The sequence below is a fragment of the Hemiscyllium ocellatum genome, chromosome 13, assembly GCF_020745735.1.
Source record: "Hemiscyllium ocellatum isolate sHemOce1 chromosome 13, sHemOce1.pat.X.cur, whole genome shotgun sequence".
NCBI classification, from domain to species: domain Eukaryota; kingdom Metazoa; phylum Chordata; class Chondrichthyes; order Orectolobiformes; family Hemiscylliidae; genus Hemiscyllium; species Hemiscyllium ocellatum.
Window position 1 is genome coordinate 63,895,316 of NC_083413.1, and position 26,720 is coordinate 63,922,035.

The following is a 26,720-nucleotide window of genomic DNA, read 5'->3' on the forward strand; positions in this document are numbered from 1 at the left end:
GAGAAAAGTCGCTCAGCATCATGGAGTGAAATCCTCCCTGAAACTCAACAATACAGAATTTTGCAAAAAAAAAGTAAGATTCAGCCAGTACTTTTTCCCTTGTGCAAAATTGAGGCAGTTTAGATGATGTGTGCACATTCTGAAGGGGACATTTAATTCAAGGGAAAGTACTGCAATCTGTCCTAATGTCAGCTTGCACGGAGCATTCACAATATAAAGTCTCGCCTTCTTAACACCAGGCAAATATTCTTGTGTTGGATCTATGTAACAACTTGGAGAAGATATGTAATCTTTAAATTTGTTGGAACAAAATACTTGTGGAATGTTAGCAGAGGACAAAGCCAGCAGGAACTGTGGCATTGTCAGTATCAACCTCTCCAACATTTTCATTAATTACTCTGAAAGAACTGCTTCTATTAGGCACTTAGACAATATATTAATGTTAATAGCTCGTTAAAGAAATATGCTGGCTCGGTTTTATGCATGCAAATTAGATTAATTATGCAGAGCCAGAAAGCTGCAAAACCCTTTTGTGAAATTTGGAAGACATATTTAACTAAAGGATTGAAAAATGAATATGCTATGTTTATTAGACCTAATTTGAATGTGCTGGTTAGATTAATCTTCTTATCGAAAGATAAATCTATATGGATAATAAAATATTGGAATTTTTCTGGATTACTGATTCTTCCAATCTGACCATTGAGTACCGCTGGTAAATTGCAATTTGCAGACAGGATCAAGCTTATGTGGTCACATTTCAAAACAAAAATGAAAGGCCATAATTATAAATCAAGTTACATGTGTTTTTAAGTAAGTTAAATTGAAGTTCTGAATTGCTATAGACCCTGTACTCTGAAAGATGCCTGACAGTCAGCTCATGTGCAAACCGTAATAGCGACTCAAATTACTGAAAGCCAACCTTCCATTGCATATTGACCTTGAAATGTAACTGGAGGAAATAATTTCTAGGTCAAAGAGCAGCCTTGGATATTCATGCCTCCCTATGGTCCATTGGCAGCCAGGTCTGTTCAGATATTGTCAGGGCAGGGACAGTGAGAAGGGGAATAAGACATGTCGTCAAGGGGAGTAGGACTCATCAAAAGTAGTTCACCCTCCTTTGGAGAAAACCGTTGATGAAAGAGGAGGCAACAGCAGGACAAGGAGATTGGCAAACAGTGAGGAGGAACCTCCAAAGAAAAGCAAACAAGAAGATAACCATAAACTAACTGAGCAGGAGAACGTGGCAGTTAACCCAACCAGACATGTCTCTGGTGCAGGTGATTGGCCCCAAACAGGAGAAGCAGCAAAGTGCCAAGGAAGGAAAGGAGATGAGGGAACACCAGCTGAGAGATGACAAGGGAAGACCTCCCTCAGAATCCGGATGCCTCAATGCACCCTGCATTCCCCAGCTCCAGTCAGCCAGGAGCAGTGATGCTCTTGGCCAGGATTGGAATCCCTGCCAGATTCTGAGCCTGATGCTTAACCTAATCTTCCCAGCTGCATGTCTCCCCACATGAGACCCAGATAAGACACTGCCCCCAGAGGAGAACAGGTTCACCATCTTAGCCTCAGGAGACCACAGCAGTCCATCCACACTGCGAAGATGTAGTAGCTTATCTGGAGCAGGCTTGGAACTTTGGGTTTTTTGGACACTTAGACCAGTAATCCGATTTAAAGATGCATTTAAAATTTGCAAGTATCAGCATGTGCAGTGTTTAAATCACTGCGCAATGTGTTTCCACTTTGGCTTACATCAAAGATAACCTACCATTTCGCAAAAGCATGCAGGATACTGCATCTCAGCAGCTACAGGAAATAGTCAGGCTGGTGGTCCCAGACACCTCCACCGATTTGCTCAGGAGGTAACCATTGCTGTTCCTCCAGCCTGTATATTCTATTGAAGAGAAGCAATGTCACCATCTCCAAAGTAAAGGAGCTGGTGAGCAGAATGCAGACAGTTGCAGACATTACATACAAAAATGAACCACTAAGGCTAATTAATGGCTGTAAAGAGTAAACATTTTGCTGTCCTTCAGCAACTCCCACTATTGCTATGTACATCCAGGTCAATTTTTCTGGGCAGTCACTTCAACGTCATTGTTGATATTGCAGGACAATCGGAGGGACTGGTAGCAAACTCAATGCCCCGTCCAGACACCTAACAGTAACATGAAGCAACTGAATAATTTCTCAGCAATCCTTCAGAAGGAGAGACACTTGGTCACAGCAGGAAGGGCCTATCTGCTCAAGATAGACGTCACATTTGTGTCTCAAGCGATCTTAATCAAATTTGCCGACCACTGCTTCCTGCTGGCCGACTGTTACTGATAAGACAATCAGATGGGAGGTTTGGGAACCTGGGAGCTGAATGTGACTCTGTTGACCCGAGAAAACACTGATGAAATCTAAAGGAAGAACTGAGACGCCCCTGGTTGAGTCGCAGCACGTTGGTAGGGAAGCTGTCAAAGCAATAATCAAGAGGTTCTTCATCCTTAAAGATAATCAGAAGACTGAAAAGAGATATGTGGAATTATCCCAATTCCAGAAAAACTGCAGAACCTACTCCTGCAAACAAAGGGTTTTGATGTCAAGAAGGATTTCCAGGAGGTAAAGAGCCAGTAAGCCTCATTCTTTGCTTTACTGGCCTCCAAAGTAATCCCTGGTTCAGGGTCTGCTCTGTTGATCACGATGCAATGTGCTTTCATCTCTCCTTCCAGAAGGGGAGGAGGGAGAGTGGTGAGATCAACAGCCTGAAGGAAGGAGGTAGCTCAGTAACATCATCTCAGTCTGCCATTTTTGAGGATCAATAAACCCTTTTCTAGAATCCATAGAATCCCTACTGTGTGGAAACAGGCCATTTGGCCCAACAAGTCAACACCAACCCTCTAGAGTATCCCACAAGACACATGCCCCTACCCTATTACTTTACATTTCCTCTGACTAATGCACCTAACTTTCACATCCCTGAACACTACGGGCAATTTAGCATGGTCAACTCACTTAACCTGCACATCTTTGGCCTGTAAGAGGAAACCAGAGCACCTAGAGGAAATCCAAGCAGACACAAGGAGCAAGTGCAAACTCCACACAGACAGTCTCAAAACTTGCTCCACACAGACAGTCTCAAAACATGCTCCACACAGAGAGTTGCCCAAAGCTGGAATCAAACCCACGTCCCTGGTGCTGTGAGGCAGTAGTGCTAATCAGTGAGCCTCCATGCGCCGTCTGCAAGACTCACATTACTATCTATGGACAAGCTGGCTGAGGTCCTCCAATCCCTTGAGAACAGTAAAATACCTGGAAGTAACAGTTTACTGGTTGAGTTTCGTTCAGCTCTGTGGGAGTTGTTTGGCTGAAACCTGCTGGACATGTACAAGAGTACAAAAACAGAAACTCTGGAAAAGCTCGGCAAGTCTGGCAGCTTCTGTGGAGAGAATTAGAGTTCACGGGGGAGGCGATGACCTTGTGTTATTATCGCTGGACTGCTATTCCCGAGACTCAGGTCAAATGTTTGGGGTTCAAATCCTGCCACGGCAGATGGTAGAATTTGAATTCAACAGCAATCTGGAATTAAGAGTCTAACGATGACCATGAATCCATTGTTGATTGGTGGAAAAACCAATCTGGTTCACTAATGTCCTTCAGGGAAGTAAACAGCCAGCCTTACCTGGTCTGACCTACATGTGACTCCAGAACAACAGCAATATGGTTGACTCTTATGTGCCCTCTGGGCAGTTAGGGATGGATAATAAATGCTGGCCTAGCCAGCGACGTCCTCATCCCGTGAATGAATATAAATATAAAGCTTTGGGTCCAGTGACCATTACTGAGACCACAGTGTATAAGAGTATGCTTCTAGTTGGTAAATATGTATGAATCCATGAGGAAGGACACCCTCATCTAGAAGTGGAATGGGGAGAAGGAAAAATATTAGGAATAGGCAACCAATCACACTGTTGAATATAGTCAACAAAAATTTCTCCAAGTCATCAGCAACCAGGTCAGTTCTGAGATAACTGCTGGATTTTCTATTCCCTTGCAGCAACATTGATCCAAGCACATTTCCCACCCTCCATGCAACAGTCTGGAATTGTCCCATTGGATTCAATGGAATGATGCTGAGGTACATTTGACAAGAGACAGGTTGTCTGCTAAAACTGGCCACTGCCAAGTCTAAAAGATTGAGCATAACACCGGCACTGTCTCTCAGTGCTATTATCTGTGTCAGACAGCCAAGCAGAGTATGAGGTGTGTTGAACCACTTCCAGTGAGTATATCAGGCCTAAGAGATTGATTGTTCTTATTTATTATCCTGAGCACTTCACAGTACCTGAGATGTTTTGCTTCAATTCATTGGAGCTGGGGTTTATTTATAGTAGCAGCTTTTTAACATGAGGAAAGTATCTGAAGAGTGTTTTACTGTATCAAACAAGACATTTTAGTCCTGGGGCACACGGAAAATTTCTATACTATTTGAGAAAGAACAGGAAGCTCTCCCAGCAATTTTGACGACTAAAAATAAAGAGAAGCCGATCATTCATCTACTTACTATGTGCGCTTGCCAATGTAGTAATGTGCTTCAGAGTAGTTCATTGTGAGTGAAACAATTTGTGGCTGAGGTAGTAAAATGTGATTTAAGCATAAATATTTTCTTCTTTAGGATACAACTTCAAATAACTCTGATTTTGATGAAAATTTAAACAAGCTTTTGCCAGAGTGGCATATTTATAAAATTGAATGGCCTTTTCCTTTCCCTAAATTTTGCTTTACAACTATTTTCCCTAAGACCCAAATGGTGTTGTTTCCTTCATTTCTTATCTTTCAGAATGCTAAAATAATGACTACAAATGTGGGACTTCAATTCGAGCAATTGAAAATGAAAGTTATCCTGTTTTAAAAAAAAAGCTTTTGTAATGCAGGCAGCTGAATAAGTATCACTTCAACAAAATTAAATTTCAGACAAAACGCAACCATGAACAACCATAAAAACATACAAACCCAAGGGGTTAAAGAAAGAACAGGAGGTCTGAAATGGTTGATTCTAGTTGCTGAGCAATGATGGTTTTCACAATGGAAATAGTTGACACTGCTTGGCCTTGGTTCGAAAGAGACATCACCAGTCGTCTATACCCTGCCAAGGAGCAGTTGTCACTTGTTGTTATCCACTTGTCCAAATTGAACCCAACTTCTACAAAAGGGAATTGGTGAACTGACCCCTAACAAATAACTAAAACAAAGAACTGCGAATGCTGAAGATCTGAAATCAAAACAGAAAATGTGAGACAAATAAAACAGGACCTTGATCAGATAAGTCGATGGGCCAAGGAGTGGCAGATGGAGTGTAATTTAGATAAATGTGAGGTATTGTAATTTGGAAAGGGTAGGATTTGGACATTTAATGGTAGGTACCCGGGGTGTGTTGCCGACCAAAGAGACCTTGGAATGCAAATTCACAGTTCCCTGAAAGTGAAGTCGTAGGTCGGCAGGGTGGTGAAGAAGGCATTTGGTCAGTGTGTTGAGTATTGGAGTTGAGAGGTCATGTTGTGGCTCTACAGGACATTGGTTAGGCCACTTTTGGAATACTGTGTTCAGTTCTGGTCTCCCTTCTATAGGATGGGTGTTGTGAAACTTGAAAGGGTGCAGAAAAGATTTACAAGGATGTTGCCAGGGTTGAAGGCTTTGAATGATAGGTTGAGGCTGAATAGACTGGAGCTATTTTCTCTGAAGCGTCGGAGGTGGGGGGGGGTATGACTTTGTAGAAGTTAATAAATCATGAGGGGCATGGATAGGGTGAATAACCAAAGTCATTTCCCAGGGTGGTGAGTCCAAAACTAGTTTAAGGGAGGAGAGGAAAAAAATGAAAAGGGAATCCTTTTTATGCAGAAAGTGGCACATGAATGGAACGAGCTGCCAGGGGAAGTGATGGAGGATGGTACAATTGCCACATTTAAAAGGCATCAGGAAGGATTTAGAGGGATTTGGGCCAAATGCTGGCAAATGGGACTAGATTAATTTAGGATATCTGGTTGGCATGGATGAATTGGACTGAAGGGTCAGTTTCCATGCTGTACAGCTCCATGGCTCTATGACTCGGCAGGTCTCATCCAACAGGGTGGGTTAAAAACAATGACTGCAGATACTGGAAACCAGATTCTGAATTAGTGGTGCTGGAAGAGCTCAGCAGTTCAGGCAGCATCCGAGGAGCAGTAAAATCAACGTTTCGGGCAAAAGCCCTTCATCAAGTCTCATCCATCCTCAGCCTGGATACAAAGTCTGTATGAAGTGCAGAGAGCAGGAAGAGTTTGCAGTTTGGTGGGATTGAGTGAGTGAGAGCCATTGTGGGAAGGTACTGCATACAACTTTGAGAGTGGTAGATCATGATGCAATGGCAGAATTAATGTAAGTGTGAGGCAACAGAATGAAGATGTTTGTATGCACCCTTGCAGAGTTAAGAATGTCATTAACCTTCATGAGGAATTGCTGGGCTTTCCTCTGGAGTGTGGGTACTGCACTGACCTGGGTGGTTTCAAAAGATTGGCTAGCAACGTTTGCTCAACTAGGGTTTACATATGGCATCTGCAGTTGGATCCCATTAGATCCAAGCACTTGTGAGCATTTCCAATGCTGTTGGATGCCAGATTGTGTGAGTGTCATCGTGTGGAAATATGCTGCAGATTTGATGAGGTAAACTTCATTAAATTGCATAAGCAAATTCAAGGTGACTCACAGGTGGAAAGCCTTCATGAAACTCCTCAAAACTGACAATTAACCAAAATGTAGGAATGTTCACCCCAATAGTTCAGTCAAACAGCAGCTGTGAACACTGTGCACAAGTCAAGTCCTGGGAAAAGACCAGGAACATAGTTTATTTACTATTGATATCTTGATTAGTTAAAAACTTAAGAAAGCACAATCATACTCAGTTTTAGATTAGTGTCTGCAAAATAAAAATTAAATGCAGGAATATTTTTTAAAATTGACAGCAAAGTAGAAATAAATGCAAAAATATGAACTTGCTAAAAATCATGATTACAATCAATTTATCTGCAAATTTACAATCATAGACATCAAAAAAGTGCATCTTCCCTTTTCAACATTACTGATAGCTGTCTTGGGATTATCACCACTCTCCCAGCTCTTTCCCCACTTTCCCAGATCCCTTATGGCTCTCATCATTCTCCACTCGCCATGGGCTCTCGCCACTCTCCCAGATACCCAGGGGCTCTCCATTACTCTCCCCTCCCCCGGGCTCTCATTACTCTCCCCACCCCTGGGGCTCTCACCACTCTCCCAGTTCTCTCCCCACTTTCCCAGATCCCCTGGAGCTCTCCATCACTTTCCCCTCCCCTGGGGCTCTCATCACCCTCCAAGCTCCCCATGGGCTCTCACCACTTTCCCAGCTCTCTCATCACTCTCCCAGCTCCCCTGGGGCTCTCACCACTCTCCCTGCTCCCCTGGGGCTCTCACCACTCTCCCAGCTCTCTCATCACTCTCCCAGCTGCCCATGGGCTCTCAGCACTCTCCCAGCTCTCTCACCACTCTCCCAGCTCCCCTGGGGCTCTCACCACTTTCCCAGCTCTCTCATCACTCTCCCAGCTCTCTCATCACTCTCCCAGCTCCCCTGGGGCTCTCACCACTCTCCCAGCTCTCTCATCACTCTCCCAGCTCCCCTGGGGCTCTCACCATTCTCCCACCTCTCTCACCACTCTCCCAGCTCCCCTGGGGTTCTCACCACTCTCCCAGCCCTCCCATCACTCTCCCAGCTCCCCTGAGGCTTTCACCACTCTCCCAGCTCCCCTGGGGTTCTCACCACTCTCCCAGCCCTCTCATCACTCTCCCAGCTCCCCTGAGGCTTTCACCACTCTCGCAGCTCCCCTGGGGCTCTCACCACTCTCCCCTTCCCTGGGGCTCTCCTGCCGCTGTCCTGGGGTTCTTCACCTTCTCTCGCACTCTCCCAGGTGCAGAGTGTGAGGGTATCTAAATTGTTTCATCAAAGCTACATTTTTCCAGTGATTTTTCTGCTGCCTGTTATCCACAGGAAAGCTGGTTCAGATTTGTCTCCATTACCACTAGCTCTTCCACTCCATCAGTTGTGCCTTGAAGCTTTGTATTCACCAACCTTTCATGATACTGGTTGTATAAAACCAGCTGGAAGTGTAGGTTTCTGACCAGTGGCTTTCCCAGTGTAGATAACCTTTAAGAAGTCTGTATCAATAGACAGGCAGGAAGCTGGAAGAACACAGCACGCCAGGCAGCATCAGGAGGTGGAGAAGTTGACATTTCGGGTATAACCCTTCTTCAGGACTGGGGGGTGGGTGTAGGGGGAGCTGCAGATAAAAGGGGGTGGTGGGGACAGGGTAGTAGAGCAGGGATGGATGAAGACAGGCAGAGGGTACAACCTAATTGGTCAGTGGGAGGAATGAAACCGATTGGTCGCTGGGAGCTCAATAGACAAACAGACAGACAGACAGGACTGGATGGGAAGCCTATTTTAAAACGAGGATTGACAGCAGAGGCATCTTGTATCAAGTGTTGTAGCAGTTTTGAGGTTCCAATAATTTCTGCTACATGCCTCCCCATTTCTAGGGCCTTTGTTCTCCATATCTCAGAAATATAACCTTTGTAATTTTGTTTTGTGCAAAAGAAAAATGGAACAATGAACATTCATGGATGTCAATTGTATTTTGAAAGTGGAAAATTCATGTTTGGGATGTTACAGATTAAACACTAGTGTCATAACCATTATAGACTTGGCAGGTACCCTATTCTGGCAAAATGTGTTGATGTTCAATAACAGTACCATAAATAAATCAGTGTAGCTAGTGACACTTTGAATGCTCAGGAATATTGCAATGGTCATAGCAAACATCAGACAGCAAGTTAGAACTTGTAGATTGACCTTGAGGAGATAATCCGATGCACATATTACAGTCAGAACTCCTGGGCTGCCTGCTGCATCTCAATCTTCAAGCCTTACTCTTAGGGCACTGCATCTTAGACAGTTCACCAGTTCTCAGGAAGGAGCCTATGTATAAGCAGTTTAGCACGCAATTATACTTGGCAAAATTGGATAACTAACCAATAGACAAGGGTGTTCATTTTCTGTCCAGTCTAATGAGTCTTTCAGGGGACTGGGGAACTGTGTGTGCAGTTTGATATGACACACAGGAATAACATACTGACACACAATAATGCATCATGGGAGGCATTGTTTGCAGACTTCAGTCAGTCTGTTCCCCATTAGCTGCTGTTAGTGAAATACAACTGACCACAGCTAAAGGTGGCTGACAAAATCTGGTGGCAAGTAATTTATGCCTGGATTTCCCAGTTGTTATGGTGCTCCCCCTACTCACTGGCTCTTCCAGTCAGAGGCCACTTAGATTAAATTGCAGTGTTCAATTGATTTTGTTTTCAGTCTAGGACGTCCGTCTCGTCTACTCTCTGGTTTCTTACATTAGCTCAGAATTAAAGAGCTTGCCTTAATACAGTGCCTTTTGTGACGAGCGCACTCACTGCCATTGCAATGTCTTCAGAGTATATTCACAGCTGTAACATAGGGAATCACAAGAGTGAATTTACATAGCCACTGTCCTACAGGCACAATGGGATAATGATTACTCAATCTGTTTTTGATGTTGTGTCTGAGGGATAAATGTTGTTCAGGGCATTGGGAGAACTCCCCTGTTCTTCCCATGATGCCATGGGATCTCTTAGCACACACTTGAGACACTGAATAGCGGTGTGGTTTCTCATTTCACCTGACTGTTAGCAAATCAAACAGTGCAGCTCTCCTTAATGTCAGCCTCGATTCAAGATTCTAGTAGCTCTAGTCTCTGGAATCTGTCTTCAGCAAGGTAACAAGGAATTAAGAGCAAAGTGTGTGCTGTAGTCTCCATCATATTGGGAATATACTTCACAGTGTACATGTGAGGCCTGATTCAAAGTGTTTTATTACACATCATTTGTTGAAATGAAGTAAATTGTGCATGTTGTGGATGTATGTTTGTTCATTAAGCTGGAGAGTTCGTTTTTAGACATTTCATCACCATAGTAGGTAACATCATCAGTCAACCTCCGGATGAAGCACTGGTGATGTAGCCCACTTTCTATATATGTGTTTAGGTTCTCTTGGCTTGGTGATGTCATTTCCTCTGGTGATGTCATTTCCTGTTCTTTTTTCTCAGGGGAGATAAATGGGATTCAAGCCAATGTGTTTGTTGATAGAGTTCCTGTTAGAATGCCATGTGTCTAGGAATTCTTGTGCATCTCTGTGTTTGGCTTGACCTAGGATGGATGTGTTGTCCCAGTCAAAGTGGTGTCCTTCCTCATCCGTATGTAAGGATACTAGTGAAAGTAGGTCAATGTCTTTTTGTGGCTAGTTGATGTACATGTATCCTAGTGGTTAATTTTCTGCCTGTTTGTCTAATGCAGTGTTTGTTACAGTTCTTGCAAGGTATTTTGTAAATGACGTTAGTTTTGCTTGGTATCTATATAGGGTCTTCCAAGTTCATTAGCTGCTGTTTTAGTGTTGGTAGGTTTGTTGGCTACCATGAAGCCAAGAGGTCTGAGTAGTCTGGCAGTAATTTCTGAGATGTCTTTGATGTAGGAGAGTGTGGCTAGGGTTTCTGGGTGCGTTTTGTCTGCTTGTTTGGGTTTGTTGCTGAGAAATTGGCGGACTGTGTTCATTGGGTACCCATTCTTTTTGAATACACAGCATAGGTGATTTTCCTCTGCTCTTTGTAGTTCATGTGTTCTGCAGTGTGTGATGGCTCATTGAAATAATGTTCTAATGCAGTTTCATTTGTGGATGTTAGAATGATTGCTTCTGTAGTTCGATATTTGTTCCATATTTGTCTTTTTCCTGTAGATGCTGGTTTGAAGTTTCCCATTGGCTACTTGCTCTACTGCAACATCCAGGAATGGCAGTTTGTTGTTGTTTTCCTCTTCTTTAGTGAATTTTATGCCAGTATGTGTCTTATTGATGGTATTGAAGGTTTCCTCTAATTTGTTTCATTTCGTGGTGGCAAAGGTGTCATCCACATAGTGGACCCAAAATATGGGTTGGATGGTTGGCAGAGCTGTTTGTTCAAGTCTCTGCATTACTGCCTCTGCTAAGAACCCTGATATCCGAGATCCCATGGGTGTTCCATTGGTTTGTCAGTAGGTTTTATTGTTTAAGGTGAAGTGGGTGGTAAGGCATAGGTACACTAACTTGATATTGTCCTTGCTGATGAACTTGGTGGTGCTTGGTGTGCATGTCTTTGGTTCTCTGATATCAGGCTTCTCAGCAGAGGCAGTAATGTAGAGACTCAAACAAACAGCTCTGCCAACCATTCAACCCAAACTTTGGGTCTGCTATGTGGATGACACCTTTGTCATCAATAAATGAAACAAATTAGAGGAAACCTTCAAGACCATCAATAATACCCTTACTGGCATAAAGTTTGCTAAAGAGGAGGAAAACAACAGCAAACTGCCATTCGTAGATATCACAGTAGAGCGTACAGCCAATGGGAAACTTCAAACCAGCGTCTACAGGAAAATGACACATATGGACCAAATATTGAACTACATCCACAAACGAAACTGCATTAGAACATTATTTCAATGAGCCGCTACACACTGCAGCTCAGAGGAACTATGAAGAGCAGAGGAAAATCACCTATACTGTGTATTCAAAAAGAACGAGTACCCAATAAACACAGTCTGCCAATTTCTCAGCAATATACCTTGCAAGAACTGTAACAAGCACTGCATTGGACAAACAGGCAGAAAACTAACCACCAGAATACATGAGCATCAACTAGCCACAAAAAGACATGACCCACTCTCACTAGTATCCTTACATATGGATGAGGAAGGACACCACTTCGACTGGAACAACACATCCATCTTAGGACAAGCCAAACAAAGACACACATGAGAATTCCTAGATGCATGGCATTCCAACCGGATGTCTTTCAATAAACACATTGAGTTGGATCCCATTTATCACTCCCTGAGAAAAAGAACCGGAAATGATGTCACCAAAGGAAATGACATCACCAACTCAAGGAAACCCAAACACATAAATAGAAAGCACGCGATACTACCAGTGCTTCACCTGGAGGCTCATTGAAGATGTTACCTAGTACGGTGACAAAATGTCTAAAAAAGAACCTTCCAACTCAGCAAGCAAACCTATACTCAGAACCTCAACCTGAGCTACAAATGTTCTTAAATCTCTCTAAGATTGTGCATGTGTTTGTAATAAATTTTGTTTGGTGTGTACTGTTTGTATTACAATTTCAAATATGTGTGTATCCCAGTTTTAGTTTACCTTCCTCACCATTATTTACCATGATGATACAATACAGCCATTATTTAGCATGAAGACTTTTGTTTTAGTGTTGTTTCACACTGGACCTGACAGAGCATGTATCTCCCAACTGGTGCTATTTTAAAACAGCCACTCCTGGCTCCCCAAGATTCTCTCCTATTCTCTGAACTACTCTCCCATTTCCTCCCAAGAGTCTCTCCTCCCTTTGTGGCTCTCCCACTCTCCAGTCTTCACACTTGTCGCTTCCCTCTCTGACTCTCACTTTTTCGCCTACTCTCTTGTTACCTTCTGCTGAGTCCACACTCAGGGTTTCAGGGAGGAAATAGTGAGTGAGAGATGGTTGGCAGGGAAACGATAAGGAGGAGAGGATTGGCTTGTGAGAGAGCTGATCTGCATGGTGGGGGGGGGGTGCATTGAAATAGTTGCTAAATTTTATTCATATGTTTTAATTAGTTTGATAGGTATTTATTCACAACTATGTCAATTTAGGAAGTTTTTTTCAGTGCAGAATGGTCCTACAGAACATCACTAGAACTTTTACATTGGTTGTAATGGAAACCTGATTCAATTAAAGTTATTTCACATAAAGTTGCTTTTTTCAGGAATATATTTGCAGCTTGAAGTGAAGAATTACTGTGCAGAAATAACTATCCATCAATGTTTCGAGAACTTTTCTTCAAATCATAGTTCTAGAAAAACCACTGACGATGTCCAAACTTTCTTTTATCAGCAACTGTTCTGTACAACAGCAATTCAAGTTGTTTAAAAAGGGCTTAAGAGAGTCAATTTAAGACAAATGTATTTAGTTTGAGGTGGAAAGTAGTGACTAATTGGCAAGAGGTGTTTTTTTTTGTTGTAACCGGATGTTTGCAATTGGAAAGTTTAGGTACGCTATAAATTATCCCTTTCTAACACCAATACTCTTCTTGCTTGTTTATGCATGACAAGGACAACAGGACACTTACTATTAAATAAGATGGAGCTACTGCTGTACTTGCATTGAGTAGACATTGATTTTTAAAAAATTATCTTTTAGGTGGGGAGATTGTGAAGCCTCGATTTGCCCAGTTTTTCCATGGTAGTCTTGCTGATTTATCTATACGTCCAGGCAAGATTGAGAGTCGGAAAGTTATCTCCTGCTTGCAGACTTGTAAGGAGGGCTTAGATATTAATTCCTTGGAGAGTCTTGGCAAAGAAATCAAGGTGAGGGATTATAATGGCTTATAAGTCTGTTGATTGAAGATTTTCCATTAACGTATGTCACTGTTCACGAAAGGCTAAATGCATGTACAATTAATTTGATGCAAAAGAATAGCACTAAAAGATTACCATTTTGTTAATTATATTGACAAATAATTTGATACTAAATTGCTTTGCATTTAAACTTTATCTTTCTTGAGCACACTAAACTTCAAAATATGCTCGCATGAATGATTTGAGAACTATGATAAATTTATTTTATTGCTAAATCGATTCACTCCAAATTTACTTGGAACTTACAAATGAAATCCAGTGCTATGGATGATTTTTTTTGACAGTTGAAGTAGAGATTTTATCTGTAAATTCGAAAGCAATTTTGATTAAGTAATGTATCCAACTTCATTCTGTTCTTTTCTTCTAGTTTCACTTCAATCCTGCCCAGTCAGTCCTGGTTATTGAAGGAGATGACATCGACACTGTAACTCGAGCCATGCAGTTGGTTGCATACATTAACTCAAGGCAGTTCCCAACTCCTGGTATTCGACGCTACACCGTTTCTACCACAGTCCAGTAGGTTACCTCTAAAATGTTCTGTGTTCACACACATACGTTGGTTAATTTTAATCAGAATAAACAGAAAACAAGATTTCAATATAATTTTTCCCCCAATAAATATCGATGTATATTGAATTTATCCCATTGTCAAAAAATAATTTGCAAGAATTATATGAAGCTCAATTTGGTTCACCTAATGATTGAAACCAATTTTCAATTGCTTCCAGCTATAAATGCATTCTTAGGCATCAATCATTCTCTTAAGTGCTATATGTTTAGAGGAGTTGCCTGATGCAGCCCTAAATTTATTTATATAGCATGTACACCAACAATGTAACACAACGCCTCAAACTTTGGACCTGACACTTCTGTCTTTCTCTCATGTATTTATTTCTCCATTCGCTCTGAAGGCTTATTCAGATGCAACTTCATATGAATCACTAAAGTTATCAGTTGAAGGTGTAGAATAACATTGGTGTTTGGATTCACTTTGTTTCATTGATACAACTTAATTTTGTGCGTTAATGTAACACCTTATCTCACTTCAGTGAGTCATCATATTTGAAATTATACTTGAAGCAAATTTCCTAATTCCTTTCTCTTGCATTCCATTTCTTCCCTTAGTCTCCTGTTTGCATGACTGTGTTTAGATTTTGAAGATCTCTGTTTTAAAAACCCAAGCCCAATGTCAGTGTTTAGTTAAGCTGACTGCCTCTGTCAAGAATAGAATCCACCAGTCTAGCATGGAGGTGAAATCTGCTGAATTGAACTGAGGAGTTATTACAGCAACAATAACTCTGAATCATGACAGGGAAATCAATCCCACTGTCACAGGTACAGTGTTTCAATTGTCCCATTTGAAGCTTGCAGTTTCTGCTGTCCTGTGAATTTAACCCCTTGAAAGCTAAGTGTAAACATTGACCTCTATTGAATGTGATGATGACATTGCAACATTTTGGGATTTTTAGACTATCAACTATAAACAAGGTGCATGATGGGACTTGCTGTTTATTTTCTTTAAAAGACACAATGAGTTGAGTCTCCACAAGTCATTTACTGTTCGAATTTATGATATGTTACCTTCATCGTTTGGATTATTTTTCTTGGATAGTTGTCCATATAGACCCTTAAGTTGTAAAACAAAATTCAAGTTTCCACGTGAATGACTGAAAGGATCACAGATCAAGATTTCAGATTTTAAGAAATTTACTGTGACAAAATTAGGCAGTTTGAAAAATATCATGATAGCATTGCCTGGAAGAACTAGAGAATGTGACAGCAAGTCTCCATTGTTAACTACATAGAATGTGGTGGGAGTTTGTCCTTGGATTGAAGAGGCCATCATCATTAAGGTTTCAATTAAGGTTCTCTTAGCTTTACTAGAGAGTAAATCAATGCCTTATTGCAAAAGTCAGTTTGGGGAGCAGACGTTATCTGGGGTGGGTGGGAGGGGGACTAAAAATAGAGGTAAGAATAGCTTTTGCGCTGTTTCCTCGATCATGACATGTACATTTAAGAAACAAAGTAAGGTAGAATGACGGTAGGAGGACTTTCAGTTGATCTAAAGTGTTTCTGTGGTTTAGAATTTAATTTGAGGGCGGTACAGTGGCTCAGTGGTTAGCACTGCTGCCTCGCAGCGCCAGGGACCCGGGTTTGATTCCAGCCTCGGGCAACTGTCTGTGGGAGTTTGCACACTCTCCCCGTGTCTGCGTGGGTTTCCTCCGGGTGCTCCAGTTTCCTTCCACACTCCAAAGATGTGCAGGTCAGGTGAATTGGCCATGCTCAATTGCCCACAGTGATAGGTGCATGAGTAGAGAAATGGGTCTGGATGGGTTACACTTCGGAGAGTCGGTGTGGACTTGGACCTGTTTCCACACTGAGGGAATCTAAACTAATCTAAAAAAAACTCTTGGTAACATTGCCTAAACACAAATTTAGTAGATAAATTAAGTTCTAAACTACAGAAACCCTTTAAATCAATTGAAAGTCCTCCTACCATAATTCTACCTTACTTTGTTTCTTAAGTATACATATCATGAGCTAGGAAACAGCGCAAAAGCTATTCTTACCTCTATTTTTGTTCCCTCCACCCACCCCGGATTACGTCTGCTCCCCAAACTGACTTTTGCAATAAGGGATTGATTCACTCTCTAGCTAAAGCTAAGAGAACCTTCATTGAAACCCTCATGAAGATGGCCTCTTCGATCCAAGGACAAGCTCGCACCACATTGTATGTAGTTAACAATGGAAATTTATAGAGTCATAGAGATGTACAGCATGGAAACAGACCCTTAGGTCCAACACATCCATGCTGACCAGATATCCCAACCACTCTAGTGCCACCTGTCAGCACTTGGCCCATATCCCTCCAAACCCCTCCCATTCATACACCCATCCAGATGCTCTCCAAATGTTGCAATTGTACCAGCCTCCTCTGGCAGCCCATTCCATACACACACCATCCCCCGAGTGAAAAAGTTGCCTCCTAGATCTCCCCCACATCCTTCCCCACTCACCCCAAATCCACACCCCATAGCCCAGGACCCCTCCCACCCCAGGGAAAAGACCCTGCCCATCCACCCACTCATGCCCCTCATGATTTCACAAACTCCCACAAGGTCACCCCTCAAAGAAGAGCTGCAGAATTATCCTGGGTGACCTAGTCAATATTTTTCTGGTCAGTGTCTGGTTTTGCTGTCACTCTGTTGAAAAATGTGATGCTGGACAGCAGGCCAGGCAGCATCCGAGGAGCAGGAGAATCAATGTTTCGGGCATAAAACGTCGGATGCTGCCTGGCCTGCTGTGTTTTTCCAGCATCAGATGTTTCAACTCTGGTCTCCAGCATCTGCTGTCGTTACTTTATCCTTTGCTGTCACTCTCTCTGGTTTTTCCAGGTTGATGCTATCATGATATTTGTCAAACTGCTAATTCTACAATGACTCCTGTGGTTTTATTCCCTGTCAAAGCACATGTCAGTAGCAACGTGAATCGCATCAGAATTGAACCCAGGTCAAAAAGCTACTTTGCTATTGTCCTCCCTCCCAAACTCAATTCAATCTTGAAATTACATAGTGATGTAAAGTATACTTGTGGGTGAAAACTGACATTACTAACATATCCTTGAGAATTAGAGACTACAGTCTATCTACCAGCACAGTTGGTCTGACCATTGTTTGCAAATTTGAAGATTGTGCACCTCCTATTCAGTAAGACAACTTGGACTCTCCTTTTAACTTTGAACTACTTAGTATTCAGGTTTGTTGCCAGCCAAGATTCAGAACACATCACATGACCCTGTTCATTCATCCATTTTATTTTAAAAGAGTGTCAAAACACAGCAAACCTTTAAAACTTTGCTTTTGTTGGACCTCACCTCTAAAACGTTAGAAGCTTTCACGAACACTATTCCAAAGTATAACCTTGTAAAGAATAGTCACTAACTGACCATGTACATTATTAGTAATCTTCTCACTGGCAAATGCCACCAACCCCCCACCTGTACAATGCTGTCACATTTTGCCATTAAAGATCTCACCTTGGCACCTTCATAACATACAACCTGTATTCATCAAAAGCATGTAACTGTTAGGAGTCCAGGGCAGTAGGTGGCTCAGTGGTTAGCACTGCTGCCTCATGGTGCTAGAGACCTGGGTTCAATTTTACCTTTCAGCGGCTGTCTGTGTAGATTTTCCTTGTGCCTGTGTGGGTTTCCTCCGGGTGCTCTGATTTCTTCCCACAGTCCAAACTGTGCAGATTAGATGGGTTGGCCATGCTAAATTGCCCAGAGTGTCCAGGGTTGTGCAAGCTAGGTGGATTAACTATGGGAAATGCAGGGTCAGAGGAATAGGGTCGAGGTGGCTGGGTCTGAGTAGGCTGTTTTTTGGAGGGTCGGTGCAGACTCAATGGGTTGAATGGCCTTCCATACTGTAGGGATTCTCTGATTCTTACGCGGATCTTTAAGGTGCAAGCTCTCTTCTGACAGAGAGTTCATTCTGCAGCTGCTGGCTTCTCTTTCCACTACGCTTCATGGTAAATCTCCTTTCTCATGTCAAATAAATTTCAAGTGTTTCGATGCCCTTGGTTAAAAGATAACACAATTGGTTCAGTCTGGGTAGCGGTGACAAGAAACACAGCTTTTTGCTGACAATCCCTGTGATTTTCAAATTCCATTAGGTGTAAGCTGTAAATCAAGATAAAATCCTCTGTCACAACTCTACATGTGGCTTCTGTAGGGTCTTTTTTCTTCTTTAGAATCAGTCTGTGAATCACTTTATTCAGGTTTCACCTCTGGGACTCTCTTATTTTCCATGGATATGAGTATTTTATTGTTCAAGTTGGTAAATAAAGGACCACTCAGACAAACAATGGAATCATGATCTCCTGCTTAAAGCTAGGAGTACAGTTCTTTACTGCTTTAAGAATCTTGTCGAAAATCATATTGACGTTCACTTAGGAAATCCTGATGCTCTCAACTTCGCAAGCTCGGGGATTGTTTTAATTTTTTTTTCCCTATTCAGTATGAGCTTTGTTAAACCCCTTTCTTGCAGAGTTAACTGAATTGAATTTATTGTCATGTGTACCGAGGCACAGTGAAAAGTTTTGTCTTGCGAGCAATACAGGCAGATCACGTAGTTAAGTAGCATAGATAAGTAGATAATAGGTAAATAGCAGCAAAAACAAAAACACAGGAACAGGCAGATGTTAAGTGTTTGTGTGTACATTCAGTATTCTAACAACCGAAGGGTTATGAAACCAGCTGACGCATGCATTCAGGCTTCTGTACCTTCTCCCCGATGGTAGAGGTTGTAAAAATACATTGCCAGGGTGGGATGGATCTTTAAGAATGCTGGCAGCCTTTCCTTGACAGCGGGCCTGGTAGTTGGATTCTATAGATGACAGGTTGGCCTTTGTGATTGTCCGGGCCCGAGTTTACCACTCTCTGTAACCATCTGCTTCGTTATGCTGAAGTATTTAGATTCTACTTTGTCCTCATAGTTTCACAGTATCAGCATTAGTTACAGACACATTATCTTGTTTTAAAGCAGAGTCTATTGCTGTTGCTCCATCAATAGCTGCTGTATTCCACTTTGTCACCTATGGACCTGGAGGCAGATTTAATTCAGACAGCACCAGATTGTTTCCAGTTGTCTTAGCTCTGTGCGTTAATCTAGTTATCTGCCTTAAAGATTTACTCTCCCTGACGCACAGTATGTGCCACCTGCAAAATGCACAGCAGCACCTCATCAAGATTTGTTCCAACTGCAAAATCATGGCCTGTCCATCCCAGAAGGACAGCAGTAGCACATACATGGACACACCATGACCTTCGGTTTCCCCACCAAGTCACAAACCATTCTGACTTGGAACTATATCACCATTCCTCCACTGTCACTGGGTCAAAACCATCCTGGAACTTCCATCTCAACAACACTGTGACTGTACCCTCACACGTGACATGCAGCAGTTCAAGAAGGCAGTTCGCTATTACCTTCTCAAGAACAATTAGGGATATACATTCATATCTTGAAGCAAACTATCATTCTTTACAACAAATTCAAAAACAGACATATATTTTTCAACATCCATTAATCTTGCTGATACATCCTGATCGTTAACAAGTTTAACTTTTGCAGATACATCTAGAGTTTGTGCAGGTTTTCCAGCCTAGATGTTTTTTCCAACAATAAGGTCAATATCATTAATAGGCAATTTTGATGCTTCTCTTACAATAACAGCCAGTGCCTCAAGCACAGATTAAATTTGCTCTACTGAGTGGACCAGATAACTGATTTCTATTAATGCCTATATGAATGCATTTTTATTTAGTGAAATTCCAAGTGAGAAATTCATGTATTTCGCTAACATCAGGAATTGAGCCAACCCTGTTTCTCTAAGCTCAATGTTTTGCCTGTTAACAAGACAAAAATGGAGTTATTTCATCCATGTAAAACTCCCATAATCTTATATCTTCCAATATGCACACACTCTAAGTACATTAATAATGTCAATTTGTTGCAAGCTTCATTCTCCAGTACAGCATTTTCTAAAAAAGACATTATCCATCCCTTCAAACACAAAAATCCTAGCTTTTACCTTCCAGCAACAAGGCTTTACATGCTCTGTTTATGGCAAAAGTAACATGCTGTTCCCCTCAAATCATGCAAATTTCCACACAGAGAAGCAGCTGCCTTAACATTTCTGCGATTGCCTTCATGATCTTTTAAGTAGGACATTATGTTTTCAAAGATTCTTTAAATACTTTCATTAATTCTTTTTTTCATCGCCAAAATGATCAAAGAGCATGGGGAGAAAGCAGGAACAGGTACTGAGTTGGATGCTCAAGCCTGCTTCACCAATCAATATGATTATGGCTAAAGGGCTGATGGTCTACTCCTGCTCCTAGTTTCAGTGCTTCTTTCTTGCTTTTATCCCCCACCCATTATAACTCAGCAGAGCTATGTATCCTGCCCGTTTATGTGTGTATGTGGGATTAAAAGGCCATAGGTTAAGTCTGTGAAGTTTACCACTTGTGGAAAAACTAAGTTTGTCCACCATAAATAAGATTTTGTGTTTATTGACAAAACCCTGTCAGAGTGTTTGTTTTCCTTGATAACAGTAAAACTAAATGAATTCAAACATCTTGGTGATTCAGTCAGGCACTTACACATTTAGGACAATATAGTGGTGAAGTTAGAGGGGCGTGATTACCAGCATATTCTTCCTGTCTGAGTTATAACAATCAGCAGAATCCTGCAGAATCCATGGCGTATGCATGTTGCTCCACTGACCCTCACTGCCTGGAAGAATGCCTCAAAGACTCCAACACTGAGCTCAGGCTCAGAGGCTTGAGCCAAATGTGTGAGACTTCAGCTGGATACTTACTTTGAGAATGTCACACTGGTTAATCTCTGGTATAATGAGTGATTGCTGAAAATGTGTTGCTGGTTAAAGCACAGCAGGTTAGGCAGCATCCAAGGAACAGGAAATTCGACGTTTCGGGCCAGAGCCGGCCCGAAACGTCGAATTTCCTGTTCCTTGGATGCTGCCTAACCTGCTGTGCTTTAACCAGCAACACATTTTCAGCTGTGATCTCCAGCATCTGCAGACCTCACGTTTTACTATAATGAGTAATTGGACAGTGTAAATGAGCAGAGCATTAAAAATGACCAACCCCACCCTTCCCATCACCTGCTAATCCAAACTCTCTGTCCCACCGCCACCCTCCAGACCCAGCTACACCCTTGAGTCAATTATCGCTTACTGACTCCCATCTCACCCACTCACTGACTTTCATACTCAACCCTTTCAGCCACTGAAGGACTTGAGACTTGAAAAATCTTGGCTTAATACAAAAGCTACTGTGATATGAAGGAATCATGTCTTCTGTCTGCTCCGATTCTTCATTTGCCAATCTTTCTCTTACAAGGTTTTACATGCCCACCACACCGGGTGTTATTGCTGAAATAATGAAATATGATCTCGTACATGTAGTGGTATTCTGGGGTTAGCAGCAATGTGTACAACACTAATGTTGACGCTGAGATCTGGCCTTCTATCTTTATCTTTTTCTTCTACTTAGAATCCTCATTCATATTTGCATATTCCCTCTCTTTCTCTTTTCCTTTTTCTGAGTTCAATCCTTTCCTGTTTCCTTCTAGTTCAAGTTGTTTCAGTTGCAAATGAATTCTGGTCAACTCTACCTGTGTTTTATCTGGATTACTGCTTTGTCAAAGTTCAAGTATTGAACTAATGCTTCAAGTATCTCTACCTTCTTTGTGCCTGTTTGTAAATTTATTTCTAACTTTTATGCTATTGCCTTCAAATTAACAATGGTTAACCGTTACAAAGCATTCAGATAGATCCTCTACTTGAGGAACACCTCCACAATAGACATGGTGATGTTAATGTATTAGGCTCTTGAGACATTGTGGTATTGCCCCTAACTTTAGACCAGGAGGTTTAGGTTCAAACCCCACTTGCTCCAGAGGTGTGTAATAACATCTCTGAATAGTTTAGTCGGAAAAAATTATGTTAATGTTTCCACAGTACAAAAAAACCAATTCATTTAAGCTCTGATAAATCTGAGTATATTAATCTCATCATGAGGATTCAAAATCCTACCAGATCTCTGAATTTCCTAAGATCTCCAAAGAGACTGTCTTTTTAAAAAGCAATTCAAGCTTCCAATGAATGACTAAAAGCACCATGTGACACGTAAAGTTTTAAGACTTACTGTGATAAATTAAAAGGATCATTGACAAAACACTATTTCAGAAGGCAACTTATGTTCCAAATAACAGAAAAGATCTTCCACTTAATTATTTTCTAAAGCAATTTAAAATCTTCCCTGCTACTTGTTATACTTTACTCTGTCCCAGAGATATAAATTTCATTCTCCTGCAACCAGTCCAAAAATATTCTCAATTTTACTTTCCATTTCTATTCAGCAAACTTCTTCTCCCAGAATTGGCTTTCAGGGTGAGAAAGGAATAACAGATTATTCTTTCTAGCCAAAGCTAGATGAATCTTCCAGCTTCATTTACACCCTCACAAACCTGTCCTTGTTAATTCAAATGCAAGGGTCCACCCACATCCTGTGCGATGAATGACTGAGACTCGCTGCTTCCATCTCTCAGTTCACTCAGTCTCTGTCTCTCTCTCTCTCTCATATTTCAGCAACCTGACCCTGTATGTGACGTTTAAAGATAATCTTAGAATATCAGCATTCGTAGAAAGGCAATCTTGGGAAAACTTATAGGATTAAAGACTGATAAAAACCTCAGGGCTTGGTAATCTACAAATTAGAGTACTTAAGGAAGCAGCTTGAAATAGTGGTAGTCATCTTTCAAGGTTCTGTGAATCTGGAACAGTTCCTACAGATTTGAGGGTAGCTAATGTAACTCATCTATTTAAAAAGGGAGCAGAGAGTAAACTAGGAATTATAGACCACTCAGCCTGATATAAATAATGGAGACAATGCCAGTTCCCACGATAAAAGATATAGTAGCTGAGTATTTGGAAGACAGTGGCAGAATCGAACAGAATCAGCATGAATTTATGAAAGCTGAATCATGCTTGACATATCTATTGGAATTCTGGAGATGTGTCTCTGCACTGAGTTGATAAGTTTGACAGGGGGAGTGCAGTGCAGGTTCACCAGAATCATTTCTGGGATGGCAGGAAAGACAACGAGGAGAGGTTAAATTATTTAGGATTGTATTGACTGCAGTCGAAAAGAATGAGGTGCAATCACATAGAAATTTATAATACCCTAACAGGATTGAAGGGTTCAACCTATAGGGAGAGCCGGAAAAGGTTTGGGGCTTTTTTTCTCTGGACTGTTGGAGCCTGAGGGGTGACTTCATAGAAGTTTATAAATCATGAGGGGCATGCATAGAGTAAATAGCCAAGATCTTTTTCCTGGAGAGCGGGTGGGGGGGTTTAAAGGGCATAAGTTTAGGGTGAGAGGGGAAAGATTTAAAAGGGACTTAAAGAGTGATTTTTTTTCATAAAGAGGGTGGTGCATGTGTGGAATAGTGATCAAAATAGCAAAATGTTTTAGTAAATTAGCATCAACCAATCCATTTGCAATATTGTCTCTCTATATTTCCACTTCTTCATTGAAAAGATTAAAAAGGTCATATGAGTTAGCTTTACTGTTTGGCACATTTTAAGTTTTTTATATTAATTAGTCTGTATTTACAATTATAAATTCATTGCTTTCACTCGTTTTTGGGTCAGAAAGTTTTATACATTTTCTTTATATCTTTACTATTTTTCAAATTCAAGTTTAATTTTGCAACACAATACTAATTGCCCTTGAACAGAATAGCTTACTCGGCCATTTCAGATGACCATTAAAAGTTAAATTGTCACAACAGAGGAAATGATGGAGGCTGGTACAATTATATTTAAAAGACATTTGGGTGTGAATGAATAGGAAGGGTTTAGAGGGATATGGGACAAATGCTGGCAAATGGGACGAGGTCAGATTGGGATGTCTGGATGGAGCAGATGAATTGGACCAGAGGGTCTTGTTTCCAAGCTGTATGATTCTATGACTAGGCAGGGTAGCTACAGGAAGGATGCTCCTGACGGCAATGGAGTCCAGAACCAGGGTCATGGTGTAAGGACGCAGAGTAGACCATTTAGCACTGAGATGATGAGAAATTTCTTCACCCAAAGAGTGGTAAGCCTGTGGAATTCACAACCACAGAAAGCAGTCAAGGCCAAAACTGTTTAATTTCAAGAAGGTGTTAGATATTGCGCTTGGAGCAAGAGGGATCAAAGGATATAGGGAAAAGCTCACACTATTGAGTTGGATGATCAGCCATGATCATAATGGATTGTGGGACAGGCTTGAAGGGCTGTTAGGCTTGTTCCTATTTTCCATGTTTCAATGTTTCTATCTAAAAGTTTACAACCAGATCCACCAATAATTCCTATGCATTCTTCCTCCCTAAAGTCAATCTCCAGGGCAATGTGAATCATGCAGATGTTGTTTCCATGTAAGTTCGAATAGGGCTGAGGGAGTGCACACTTTTGTGGCACAGTGGCAGTGCCCCAACCTCTGAGCCAGGAAGGCTATGTTCATGTCCCAGCTGCTCCAAAGCTGTGATGTTACATCATCTGAACAGGTTGATTAAAATATCTACAACTGAGGGCCTAGAGGTTAGTCAACTTGGAACTAATTGTCGAAAAGTGTGGCGCTGGGAAAGCACTTAAGGTCAGGCAGCACCCGAGGAGCAGGAGTATCGGCATTTTGGACATAAGCCCTTCATCAGGAATGGGGGGAGAAGGGGGCTGAGAGATAAATAGGAGGGTGAGAGTGAGGCTGGGTGGAAGATTAGATTAGATTAGACTTACAGTGTGGAAACAGGCCCTTCGGCCCAACAAGTCCACACCAACCCGCAACCCACCCATACCCCTACATTTACCCCTTACCTAACACTACGGGCAATTTAGCTTGGCCAATTCACCTGACCCGCACATCTTTGTGACTGTGGGAGGAAACCGGAGCACCCGGAGAAAACCCACGCAGACACGGGGAGAACGTGCAAACTCCACACAGTCAGTCGCCTGAGTCGGGAATTGAACCCGGGTCTACAGGCGCTGTGAGGCAGCAGTGCTAACCACTGTGCCACCATGCCGCCCACTACTAGGTAACTGGGAATGCGATAAATAGATGGAGGTGAGGTGTGATGGAGATATGTTGGAGGGGAGGGTGGTGCGGATAGGTGGGAAGGAAGATGGACAGGTAGGACAGTTCAAGAGGGCGGTGCCGAGTTGGGGGGTTGGATCTGGGATGAGTTGGAGGGAGGGGAGATGAGGAAATTGGTGAAAGCGACATTGATGCCATCTGGTTGAAGAGTCCCAAGGAAGAAGATCAGGCGTTCTTCCTCCAGGTGTTGCATGGCTTGGATTTGGCAGCGGAGGAGGCCCAGGACTAGTATGTCCTTAGTGGAGTGGGAGGGGGAGTTGAAGTTATCGGCCACAGGGCGGTGGGGTTGTTTGTTGCATGTGTACCAGAGATGTTCCCTGAAATGTTCCACAAGTTAGTACCCTGCATCCCCAATGTAGAGGAGACCACGTCAAGAGCAATAGACACAGTAGATAAGGTGTTTGGATGTGCAGGAAAATCTCTGCCGGATGTGCAAGGATCCATTGGGGCCTTGGATGGAGGTGAGGGGGGAGGTGTTGGCACAGGTTTTACATCTCTTGAGGTATCAAGGGCAGGTGCCGAGTGTGACGGTTGTGTTGGAGGGGGAACATGAACTAATTACCTTGGCGATGGAAAAATTATGGAAATGTGTGAACAGGATCTTTCAGTTCAGTAGAATTATTTGATTGGTTGTAATATGGAAGAGTCCAACATAAAAGCAGAGAGACTTGAAAAGGATCTCCAGATCCTGCTTGCAAGATTCAAGCAATTGTGCACAAAATTATTAAACTTCTGTCTTTGAAAACTGGCTTTAGGCTTTAAGGTAATGAACGTTTCCCTGTAATGTCTTATTTACTTGTGAAGGTGTTTCGGCGAGGACACTTGTATCAGTATCTCCAACATTTCTGCATACATTGTAGTCCTTCAGCCTGTTGAACCAAAGATTACAATTAGTGGGTTGGACCATTTCTCCAGACCGGCATCTGAATTTGAAAACAACAGGGGCGTGATACTCTTCCCAGGCCTCAGAATCATCAGCACAATCCGAAGAGGGCAACGCGAAGATGGCAAAGGTGAGAAAACTAAGAGGCAATGCAAAACAGGTAGAGAGAAGTGCCAAGTTAAAAATCTTGATGCATTGGATTTTTTTAAATAAGTATTTTGCTTTTTAACAAAGTCGATACTATTTACTTGGTATATATATTGTTTAGTGCACATTTTACAGCAACCGATTTTATTACAACAATAGCAGCACGTTATATCATACCCCAGAAGTCACCCAAAAATTTAACTCATATTCCAAACAAGTATGTTCCAGTTGTGTAGTTGACCAGTGTACTAACAGTGCACAAGCAACACTGTGCCAACAGTTCATCAGTAATAAGCAGTTCAGTTAGTTGCTATTCTTTTGATGACACCTAAATCCATTATTTGTTTACACAGCTTTCATTGGATTTTTTTTATGCAATGCAATTCTAATCA

General features: G+C 41.9%; 1 protein-coding gene across 1 annotated transcript in view; it reads left to right on the forward strand.

Moving 5' to 3' along the window:
• The window catches only part of clstn2a (calsyntenin 2a), a 317,315-nt gene that overhangs the window by 262,524 nt on the left and 28,071 nt on the right, over window positions 1-26,720 (forward strand). Inside the window, exons 10-12 of the mRNA XM_060833929.1 lie at window positions 13,359-13,525; window positions 13,944-14,092; window positions 26,103-26,311. Coding sequence (XP_060689912.1) covers window positions 13,359-13,525; window positions 13,944-14,092; window positions 26,103-26,311 — 525 coding nt within the window. The remainder of the gene's footprint in view (window positions 1-13,358; window positions 13,526-13,943; window positions 14,093-26,102; window positions 26,312-26,720) is intronic.